Genomic DNA, 12,628 nt, shown 5'->3' on the forward strand with positions numbered 1-12,628 from the left:
TAACGTACAGATATAATTTCAACTTACCAGCGGGTTGAGCCTTCTTAGTAATCTGGATGGTTATCCCTTCGCTGCCGTTATCTATACGGCGCCCGCTACCGTGCAGTTTATCATCATCCGTGGATCGCATGTCCAACCATAGGGCGTACTTGGTGGTCAGGTATTCACCGATCTGCACGGAGCCGAGGTCCAGGTCCTTTGTTATATAATGTTGGGTCCCCACTGGTAGCTTTTTTATCTCATCCCACTGCTGGTGTGGTCTCATACCATGACTGAACAGCTGGTTGGGCACGCCCTCGATGGTCACTTCCACCTTTTCAATCTCGGGGTTGAAAAACTTCTCGCTGTCCCTCCTGAATGGCTCGTAATCCTCCACGGGGACGACCAGGATACCTTTCATCGATCGCGCCGGCACGTTCAGGTTGATATTCCACACAGTGTCGCTCTTATCTCGCACGACTGATCTATGCCTCAGTACGCGATCGTACAGGATAGCCATCTTCCCAGAGTACTGGCTTCGAACCTGCCTGGCCAGATCCGGGCTAGTGACCATGTCGAACTCCAGAGAGATGTTGTCTATGGTATAACTGGCCTCATCACCGTTCGGCGTACGCACTACTTTGCTATAGTCGTTAAACGTGAGCTCGTATTCTAGCCTATCACCCAGCGCGGCCTGGTAAAACGGCGCGTGTCCCGTGAGCAACTCGAAGTCGAGCGGCACGCAGAATCGATTCCCGTATGCTCGAGCGATGGCCTTTTCACCGTCCGATAGCTTGTCTAGCTGGTCTGGCGTGAAGGCATACCCTATGCGCGACCGGGTTGATTTGCTGATGCCCTGGTACACATCATTGACTCGTTCTCCCTCGCTTTTCCAGAGATCCCCGTAGCAGTGAAACACGTCGCTGTCGTCGATGCTCAGCACCTCGTTACCGCTGATCTTGACGGTCGTTTTCTTGATGATAGCTCGACCCACGTTCCGCACTAGCTCACGTTTGTCGTTGTCGGAGGTCAACGTGATATTGAACGCCAGTCGAACAGTGCCTGGTACAATGAGGTCATTCTCACCAAGGTTTGGAAATCTAACCAGCAGAGTTTGATTCTGGTCTATCTTGCTGGGATTGTTGGTGATGGTCACCGACTGGCGCACGGCTCTGGCTCCTAATGGCTCTCTCAATCTTCTGAAAGGATCTAATTTTCTGCCGTACATTGTTATATATAAATAAAATATATTTAAATACTAATGGATGAAGACATAGATATGACGGAGATGCCGGGCGCTAGTGCCCAGGCATCTGATGAGCAGGAGACCTCATTTACTAGTTCACCATTGAACCAAGAACTTTTGGCAACAACGGTAGATGATTAAGGCCGTTGTTGAAGATCTGCAAGCTACCAGATCCCACCTCACCACTAGAGATGAAATGACACCACAGCGTGCTACAGAAGCCTCGGACAGCATAGAAAAACTGTTGAGCACCTACTGGGACAAACCGTTACTGGGGTTTGACTTTCCGGTAAGGGAACTGCGCGGCTTAGACGAAGCCGTGAAACGCGTGCGTGGAGAACTCGTGAACAACATGGGGAAACTGAACGAAATCGACGAGCACATCGCTAGGGAAAAAACCAAACTCAACGAAACTGAAAACGATGATATGAAGCGTCGTATCAATGAACGACTACGCGATTTAGAAGACGAGAGACGTAAATGATTGGAATCCGCTTCCTCGAATCGTGAACAGCTTCGATCCCAGATCAGTCGTATTCGGGAAACAATCGATGGAATACTGAATGAGGATACAACTTTAGCCAACAGGATTCGGATATTGTTCCGGGAGCAAGGGATCACCATCGCCAGCATTCTGACTGCATTGGGTTTCATTATATCAACCCTGGTGGTGTCACTGGTGGGAGGAACCCCCACACCCCCCACACCTGGCGGCGGGGGAACTCCCACAGGCGGTGGGGTTAAAGACTGGATAAAAAAACTCAGGGAAGGAAGGCCTAGCTAAACTAGCTGGTAAAGCCGCCGAAGCCCTTCCCGGCATCCTGGGTAGCATCGTCTCATGGTTGTTGGGCGCTCTGGCTAAAACTGCCATGTGGCTCAGTCAAAACATGTGGGCAGTCATCGTCGCCGTGGCCGGTCTGGTGTACGTAGCGGCTAAGAAATCTTTAACCAAATAAGTCCCAAAGTTACCCCACCAACCACTAGGGCTGTTTTATTATCAATATGCTGCTGATAGGAGGCCTGAATATGGGGGGCCACCTCCTGTGGTGTTGGTTGAACTTTAGGCTCCGGGGGCGGCGCAACTATACCCGTTTCACGTGGTGGGATGTGTGGGATATAGGGGGTGTTAATATCGGGGTTGATACCCAACTTTTGATCCGCCGTGGCTATGACTATTTTGTTGTTATAACCCACCACTTTTTTTACTCTCAGTTGCATATCACTCGGAGCCATGTACAGCCCCACGCCAAACACGTAGTTGACTTTCGATCTGGCGTATTCTAACACGTTTTGGTAACGGTCGATGGCCCGCGGGAGATCAACTGGAGAATTGATAGCATCCTCAACGTTGGAAACGAACTGTTTCTGAGCGTCGTAAGCAGTTCCCTTACCGAGGATGTTGGAACGCGTCATCGACTGCGCACCCAACAGCGCCCACACGTACGTTCGAATAGAGTCGTTCAAGCGTATTGTACCAGCACGAGTGAATTCTTTCGATGTTTTTGAGATCATTTTAGTCCAGGCTGTGGCTGCATCAGGATTGGTTTGCTTTATACAGCTGACATGGATCTTTTCATTCGTTGTGGGGCCTGTAAATGTATGACGGTTTGGGTTGTATGAACCATCTTTAGAACCGGCCTGATATGTTCCGGACCTGTAGAAGTACACGAGAACTATACCGAGACCATGGTTCACACCAGGAAGGCGAAAGTCTTTATTCGTTGGAATCTCAAACTCCCCACAAACACGTTCATAAGCGCGTTTATCATAGGGGTTATTCGTCATACTCCACGCTTTATCTTGAGGAAGAGGAGCACTTATTTCCTTCAATATTCGTCTCGTTTGATAATAAATATGAAACAAAATAACCGCCTTACTCAGTTCGTCTATACCGTAGTCTGGTGTCACACCCGACCCTGTCGTCGCACACCACACAGCAAAGTTGAGTTGGTTCTGCCAAAACTGCATTGGGTTTTGATTCCAGTTTACCACCGCCTGCGAGTTATTAACGGACACGATATAGTTTTCAAAGATATTAATAAAGGTTGTTTTAAACCCCGTACTACCTACCACCACGATTTTCAAGTGTGCTAAGTCCATATTATAATATATAATTTATATATCATAATATGTACATAACACTTCCAGGAATAACGAGCGGTGAGGCCGTTCAGCTGACGCACGCGATCGATAACACGTCAGGCCAACTCGAAGTCGCACTCTGCGATATCACCTACCTACCGCAATGGACTAACATTAATATCAGCAACAATAAGCTGTTCGTCAGTGGAACTCGCAGCCAGATAACTGACGGCTACTACAGTGTGTGCTCTCTAAACGACGAGGTCTTCAAACCCCTGGGAGCCGAACTAAAGATGAACGACTCAAACGGCACAGTGGTGTTAATCAACAACGGAAGAACCTCCTTGAGGCTCGGCCGACCATTAGCTAGGATACTCGGTATGTCTCCTGACGAGATAAAACCAACAACAACCGTCACAGGCACGAAGTTACCCGACCTAGTACCGTACCGAGAGCTGTACATTCATCTCGGTCAGGTGAGCACAACGTACAACATTCAAGGAGGTCACCCTTCCACTATACTGAGAGCAGTGCCGGTGAAAACTGAGAAATACAACGACGGTAGAACCGAGTCGTTTTCACCACGGCAGTATAAGAGATTAACCCAGGGCAACATACCTGAGCTGACAATATCGGTGTTAGATATAAATCATAATCCTGTAAATATAGGATACCTCAGCTTAACGCTTCATGTAAAATGACCAGCGCACAAGGGCCCGGAGTGAAAAAATGCGTCAATATCGGGATCTCCGACCTCGGAGACACGCGCGGTTTCGACGCTCCCGGAGTAGATGGTAAATCGTACGCCTTGCAACTGAAAAACAACATTTACAAACGCGTTGAAATCCCCTCCGGTGGAACCCTAAGTGATATAGTAGATACCACAAGAGCAACAGTCAACACTAAGTACGCCCTTGTCAACACCGGTAATAATAATTGGATAATATACCCATCGTTCGGGGGTAAACTGTTCGACTTAGACGATGTTGAGAGCACTACCGTCGCCCGAAACAAGCCATATATGCTCGTCTTCACCGAAGATGACAAGTGGGTGTTGTTACCCGATAACGACGACTGGTTTCTCAATATTAGACTCGTCTCCCCTTACGTGTTTACGGATAACAAAGACAACCACCTAAACAAAGTCGTGAACAATGGAACCCTGCTCGTGGCTTACGTCCCAACTCAGAGACGTAGCGTAGTCCGGCAAACTCAACACTGATCATCAAAGTCTACCTAGGGGAACCATCGGTGAATGATGTCGAGATCGTGAAGGGGATCAAACTCGGGTGGGTGAAACGACACCAGTATCAAGTTTGCAACGTTTACGTGCGGGTGGGTGTTGGAGCCGACACCAGTATGGAGGGGGTCAACGTGATCGTGGAAAACAAGATATCACTAACCAAGATCTTCCTGCCTGACAACATACACTTCATGGGTATGAAGTTAACCCCTGAATTATTATCAAAAAACCAGTTGGAAATTATATCGTAATAGTATAATAATGACCAGTCACCGTCCCAACACTACGCTTTACGACCTAGGAGATACGGAGGGATTCGATCAGCCTGGTGAGGAAGATGAATTATACATCCTGCACTTCAAAGACAACGTGTACAGACGGGTGCCGTTACCAGATTTAAAAAGAGCCCAAATGGCTGATCAACTTAACATTCACCTCACCTTATATCACATTAAATAATGGGGTTGTCTCTAAGATTAAGAACAACGGTATCTGGGCCGGGGATTTCATTCCGGAGAATACATTAGTACACATACCATCTACTGGTTACGAAAAAAAGGGGTTAAGTGCTTATCCACACAATAAATTAACATTTAGCAGTAATCTTGATAGAATATCCTCCCCTTTCACCCTCATCATAGAAGTCTTCTTTACGTCTTTATTCCATGGAACCCCCCCCCAATAGTACACCAAATTTTACCCGGGGTGTCAATACGCTGGTCTTATATAAACCAATATTGTCGTATTGTTATACAACAGGATACCACGGGTCCTATAAACCACTTAATAAACCTCAGTGGGGTTTCTATTACAACAGGAAATTCTATTAGCCTCTCACCTATTGCCATGACTAGTAGTCTAGAACTTGTAGACTTCAAATTCATTGATAGATTTTTAACTGAAACCCAATTAAAATATCTTTCAAAATATACATTATAGGATGGGTCTGTACCCAGTCGTAGAGGAAGTAGCGAAGGCGCTGGAAACCGTAGATGGGTTCCGCTTGAGGCAGTTATGTGATGTGAAACGTCAACTAGAACAAGACCGTGACACGCGGAAAGCACTATGTAAAAAGTACAATAGAGCTTTCAATATCGTGGACGGGGCTGACACTACCCTTATGGCAACCAGCATGGGACTAGGGGCGGCAGGCGTTGGGTTGTTAGCTACCATCGTGGCTGCACCTATAGTGCTAGGTATTGAAATAACAGCTGGGGTGGCAGGGTTGGCAGGGTTGGCGCTTAAGTTAGTATCACGCAGACTGCATCGTAAGGCATTGAAACACGACGAGATCAGGGTTCTGGCCGAAGCAAAGCTGAACACAGTGAGTGAGCGAATTTCCACGGCACTCTCTGACAGTAAGATCTCAGAAGAGGAGTTTCGTTCAATCCTATCTGAACTCAAAAAATATAACGGAATGAAACAAGATATTCGGTCCAAGTCTCGTAAGTCTGCTATCAGCGAGGACGAGAAAAAAAAGTACATAGAACAGGGGATACAAAAAGCCCAGCAAGCCTTTATTATGAACACCAAAGAGATCGTAGGCGGTTCACGTTAAACTGTTTCATCGATATAAACGTGACATAGGCACAGACGTTAAGTAGTAGGGCGATAGCCGTAAGCGAGCCACCGATCCTATATGGTCAGTCAAAACTTACAACATAGATAAAGTGGATATGAAAGCCGACGAACCTAACTTGTACTACTTGAGGGGTGGGCCGGGTAGGGGGTTTGTAAGAGAAGAATTATTAATCGTACCGTACGGCACAGTGTTACCTCCAACCAATACACGGTAAACTGTTTCATAGACACCCAACCTTTTTGTAGTAGGGGTAATAGTAGCAAGATCTAAGGTCCCAACCAAAGCCTTATTTATTAAATAAGGCTTTGTAGAGACATTTCTTGAAAGTGGTCCAGAACCCCCATTGTATATACTACTAAAGGAAAGGAAGAAAACCAGAAATGGAACATGTTAATCACGAATAATATTGGGTGGAGTGAGCGAATGGATTTTTGACATAGCTCGTAGCTATATTCCACCAATGTCATCGGGGGGCACACCAGAGCTGGGCTTTGCACCATTTTGGGAATCGAACCCGAGTCTTCGGTGTGAATAGTGGACACTTTGACCACTGGGCTGCCCCACCACCCCGTGATGTGTAGGAATATAGCAATATCACAGTGCGTGTAAAAACGTGCTTAGAGTACAATGATCACGATGTCAAATCTGCACTCGATCCAACTATTCACGGAAGTGACGTACTGCAACACTGGGAACCCCTACGCCACTTGGCTACTAAGGTGTTTAACATCTTTATGATTGGGTTTTCATTCTATAATATCACAATGTCATGCATTTCAGGATGAAACTGTGAGTTGGACAGAGTGTAAATTAAGTCTCGCTGATGACTGACAGTATGATTTGTGTTATGGACGTTTTGAATACGATGACATGCATCAAACACGATATCGAAAATGAGCATCCTATCCCGTCTTTTACAATACATGTATGTTACTGGTAGTCCTAAAATAAACTGATGGACACAGCGATTGGCCATTTGCTGTGCTTTGTATTGTATTGTATTGTATTGTATTGTGTTGTGTTGTGTTGTGCTGTGTTGTGTTGTGTTGTATTTGAGTCGAAAAACGTCTAGCGAACTAAAACTAATGGTCCCTTTTAAGTCGTTTAACCATATGTTACTGTACACATAACCAAGAGATTTTTTTGCTCCGCGATTAGCTCCGTGTCCTAAAGGAGCCTTTTCTGCAACTGGATTGGAGCCGTGCAGTAAATGTCCCATTGGTCAGTACCAAGCACACACGAGGAGCACCACATGCCAGTCCTGTGTGGGAAAGGAAGTCACTCCTTCTGTTGGTAGTGAACAACAGTCAGACTGCTACAGTGGGTACCATTTTTTCATTTAAGAGCAACAGGAGACACTTTATTCTTGTATGCCTTACATAGAGAAATTGGAAAGTGCCTATTATTGGAATAGAATTAAGGCATATAACGGTATTCTTGGGAATAGGATAGTGTCCATACCGAGACCGGTTTTAGTTTTACCCATGTAATAGCTTTTGAGTCTGGAAATGTGTATGTCAAAATATTAGTAGGGTAGGGTAGGGTAGGGTAGGGTAGGGTAGGGTAGGGTAGGGTAGGGTAGGGTAGGGTAGGGTAGGGTAGGGTAGGGTAGGGTAGGGTAGGGTAGGGTAGGGTAGGGTAGTTGCTCACCCCATTGTATGTAGCCACAATTTCTAATTAGAATGAGAATTCAAAAGTATGCAAGCTACCGATGTTTTGCGGAATCACGAGTGAGTGAGTGAGTGAGTGAGTGAGTGAGTGAGTGAGTGAGTGAGTGAGTGAGTGAGTGAGTGAGTGAGTGTGAGTGAGTAATAACCGCTTACACACAGCATGGCCTTATGTTATGGATTGTCAGACGTGTGAGGAATGCTCATTACATCAGGTCAGTATTACTCCTATCAGTATGGAATAGTGTTATAACAAAATCCAAAATGAATCGGTTATTTGTACAATGTTGAATATAGGAGCATAGTGTGTTGAAATGAATAATCGTTTGTGTCATTTGTCAGTTCTTTACATCATTTCAGACCAGACGTCGCGTGTTTTGAGACTGAGAGTAACAGACGCTGGATCAACATTCGTAACACTCAAGTGGGGTATGCAATCCCATCTGCGTGAAAATCTCACTGGATTCGGCAGCGCATTCCATAAAGGTTGGTAAGGCTACAACAAATATCTTAATCCTGTTTATACATAGAGTGTGTTTGTCTAGAAATGAGAACTGAGAACTGGAGATTAGGTGAGCGAATCTCACCTGACAAGAGTTGTTTATCATGCAAAGAGCGCAAGTACAACACTGCCAGGTAGTTGTTTGTAGTCTGATATTCATAATAACCGGATTGTCAGACCTGATTGTGTTATCTGAAACATTGATGAGTGCGGCGTTAAACAACAAACGACTGAGAACATCTGAACAACAGCTGATGTGTTTGAAATAGACAGTTATACAGTTCGTAATTTATCGTTCTCTTTTAGTGAGTGAGTGTGTTAATATTTAACGTCACATCGGCAATATCTCAGCTATATACATTCAACAATGACAAAGATCATATGTACATTATAAAAACATGTCACTGTAGGACAGTATAGCAACTAGTATATCACAGATGGGATTAAAACTAGCGTGGAAAGGTAAAGCTAATATCACTATTCGGACAATACACTGTAAAAACAGGCTATAGATTGCCAACAACTGAAGTACTTCTCTTTTAAGGTGACCGTAACCCCCATGGCATGCCATGTCTTACCATTCCTTAGACTTAAGGTAGACTTTGCGCAAAGGTACTTTTGTGCAATAGCACCCTGGTCGTAAATTATCACAATCGGAAATATACTGAACTGCAAAAGAAACGCAAGTTACTATTTTCAAAACATACTTTCCAAATGCATTTTTTTAGGACAACAAACTATACCATAATAGAACAAAGCATTCGGTAATGGTTTTGCCGTTGTTGCCGCCGCTTATTCTTGACCATACCCCAAAGGCAATCATTTTTATGTTTTTTTTGTGTTTATTTGTATGAGGGTTTTGCGTTTCACACAAATGCGTGCATTGCACTCCAGTTTGAAGCTTTAGCGCAGGTCATTTAAAAATCACCATTGAACACAAAATTGACTGTCACAAGGCGGAGAAAACATGCCACATCTAACTGAACAGCAACGAGGAATCGCCGTTGGAATGTTGCAGACCGAATCCACACCAGTGGCCAGGCACTTCAGATGTCACGTGACAACAATCGCAAGACTATCCGCAAGGTATAGCCGAACCGGTAATGTTCGAGACCGACCACATTCAGAACGTCCGAGGGTAAGAACACCGGCGCAGGATCGTCACATCCGGGTCACTCATCAGCGTAACGACAGCAACGAGTAACACAGACAGCTGGGACGATTCGAGGTCCACAACTTGACATCTCTGCAGACACTGTTCGTCTGATTGCAGCAGGGATCAGATGTCGCCGTCCATACGTCGCACCGATTCTGACGCAACGTCATCGCCAAAATCGTTTACAGTGGGGGCAACAACACCAGCGTTGGCGACGTCAACAATGGCAACAAGTGTTGTTTTCTGATGAATCCAGATTCACCTTGTCCCACGCCGATGGCCGATTACGTATATGGAGACGACGTAATGAACGTTATGACTGCCGTAGTCTTCAGAGACCAGGTCCTTCAACACCACGTTGCACCGGTATTCCAGGCCCAGCCTCAGCTCCAGACGTTCCAGCAGGACACTGCTCGCCCTCACACTGCACGGGTCTCTATGGACTTCCTCAGAGGGAGCAACATTGCTGTACTGTCCTGGCCGTCTATGTCCGCGGATATGGCACCAATGGAGCATGTGTGGGATGAAATTAGTAGACGGATACAGACAACTTCTCAACCTCAAAACCTTAGAGATTCGGAAGCCAGACTTGTCAGGGAGTCAAATTCCCCAAGCCTTCTTTCATACACTTGTTGACTAGATGAGACATCACTGTGCTGCCTGCATTGCAGCTAGTGGAGGTCACACGCGCTACTGACTGACACACTGTTTTATGACATTTTTTATGTGTGAGGGTAGAGAGATAACGTATGCTTACACAGTAAACGTGAGTGTTGATTTCACCAGAGATCAGGACTCATTTCTTCAACAATCACTTGTCTTTTGTTTTTTCGTAGTGTTAACATTGTGTGTTCCACAGATTAAGAAATATTGAATCAACTTTCGTTTCTTTTGCGGTTCAGTATACATGAACTAACGTAGATATTTTTATGTGTAAAGCGATATTGACATTTACATGCAATTAATATCGATAGATTTGGGAAGGGAAGATTATGTATTTGTAGAAACAACTGTATCACCCGTTTTAAATCACTGTATGGATACATACAGGCGCGCACATGTACAAATGAAGATACAACTACTTACACTTAAACGTTGTGTTCGTTGCCTGAAAGACGTTGACATTTCCATAAAACTTGCTCTTTATTGTGCACCTTTCAATGCCATTCATAGACGTAGTTTATTTAATCCAGCGTCGGAGAAGAAAGACACAAGGACGTATCTGAACGACACCAGCAGTGACGTCCGTACCGTAACTATTAGAGGCCTGGAACCTCTCACTGAGTACACGGTGTATGTGTGGGCTATCGCTGTAAAGGGAGCGGGTGTGGAGAGGCACTTGAATGTTACCACCACAAATGTCACAGGTATTGTATAAGTATAGACTGAGCAAGTCTGTCACTTGATAAATATTCAGTGTTATTGATCACCTGCCAATACATATCTTTACCCGCATAAGCCAGTTGGATAACAATATGTGTGTTTTTGTTTCCAGACTGCATCTAAGAATCTAGGAACAGCGCAATTTCGTTTGACTGTTCATTATGTTGTAAATTTTAATTTGAACAAAATATCGCATGTTTTGGTAAGAATATAAAGAATAATAATAAAAAGAAAACAAACAAAACCCAAAAAACAAATTCAATGCAGGTGAGATCACTCCCATTATAAGCGAACAGACAAAACCGCACCGCACCGCACCGCACCGCACCGCACCGCACCGCACCGCACCGCACCGCACCGCACCGCACCGCACCGCACCGCACCGCACCGCACCGCACCATCTTTGAATCTGTAATTGGCTTCCACTGTTTTCTGTTGAAGACAGTATGTCATGATGTGTCTGAATTTTATGTCAGGGTGTGGGATATTTCCATTTAGCTTTGACTGAAGTCTCGAATCACGGAAAACACAACCTTACAGCAAGGTCCTCATCGGCGTCATGATCCACAAAACTTTCGTAGTTCTACGACATTCGTAAGCCTGTACAACAGGTTGTATACGTTGCGAACGCTTTGTCGATAGGAACCAGTACTACAAAATGAAGTTCGACTCCTGTTAATTAAAGGTCACATGCAACGTAAAACACAACTTCCCAGATCCAGATACCTTTCGGTATGGACTTACCGAGACAAATCTGTCTGTCTGTCTGTCTGTCTGTCTGTCTGTCTGTCTGTCTGTCTGTCTGTCTGTCTGTCTGTCTGTCTGTCTGTCTGCTAACGACAATGTGCAGTACAGAGCTTCAATCATTGAGGACATATAATTTGAACGTAACACCTATCAGGCTATACGCCATAAACAAAATAAACTGGTTTATGCGTGCACCCGAGTAATGTCTCTGCCGCATTATGTAATTATGCAGATGTGATAGTTGTACACATGACATGTTTTTATGTCTGTGGTTTGCAAACAAACTACATTCATTTTTTCTCGGATGACTGGATCTGACAGAAACTGGTGCAAACTCTTTTCAGTTTAAAGTCCTGCTTTATACTTGGACAAATGACACTTTCCAGAGTAGTTCACAGTCTCCACTGAGATGGTTTTTGATTGAATCGAACGCAAATTCAGAGAACATGTATTTACAGAACAAAACATCTCTATATACATTCTTTATGGATAACAATTTCTTTTAGTGTATATGATTTTGTTTGACAATGGTATATGAATCCATACTGAAACGACTGATCAAGTACAATAAAAGAAATTGTTATCGATAAAGAATCTTTTTTTGTTGTGACTTGCCATACTTCTAAAATGCCCATCAAAGAGATCATCTTTCTGTACACACAATGAGCCTTCAGCGTATAAGCAAATGAACCGGCCAATCGGAAGCCGTCGTTACACTCGAGTGCACCCCCACCCGCTATCACTGGTTTCGGTCTGTATGTATGTATGTGTGTGTGTGTGTGTGTGTGTGTGTGTGTGTGTGTGTGTGTGTGTGTGTGTGTGTGTGTGTGTGTGTGTGTGTGTGTGTGTGTGTGTGTGTGTGTGTGTGTGTGTGTGTGCAACCAGCCAACCAATTTTTCCAACCTATGAATGTAGCCTAGCTTAAAAAGCAGCCAAACTTCCTTTTTTCATGCAATCCTCATGGCAACGCTACAATTGTGATGGCGTTGCACCAAAGATATACACCAATATTTGGAACCAATGTCAGAAAGTGTCACCAGA

General features: G+C 44.7%; 1 protein-coding gene across 2 annotated transcripts in view; it reads left to right on the top strand.

The window, feature by feature from the left end:
• LOC137273234 (sushi, von Willebrand factor type A, EGF and pentraxin domain-containing protein 1-like) overlaps positions 1–12,628 on the top strand; it is a 54,286-nt gene that overhangs the window by 38,262 nt on the left and 3,396 nt on the right. For both annotated transcript variants that reach the window (XM_067805745.1, XM_067805747.1), the window contains 3 exons: positions 7,291–7,452; positions 8,160–8,285; positions 10,651–10,824. In XM_067805745.1, the coding sequence (XP_067661846.1) occupies positions 7,291–7,452; positions 8,160–8,285; positions 10,651–10,824 (462 nt within the window). The remainder of the gene's footprint in view (positions 1–7,290; positions 7,453–8,159; positions 8,286–10,650; positions 10,825–12,628) is intronic.

The sequence above is a fragment of the Haliotis asinina genome, chromosome 2 (assembly GCF_037392515.1).
Source record: "Haliotis asinina isolate JCU_RB_2024 chromosome 2, JCU_Hal_asi_v2, whole genome shotgun sequence".
In the NCBI taxonomy this organism is placed as follows: Eukaryota; Metazoa; Mollusca; class Gastropoda; order Lepetellida; family Haliotidae; genus Haliotis; species Haliotis asinina.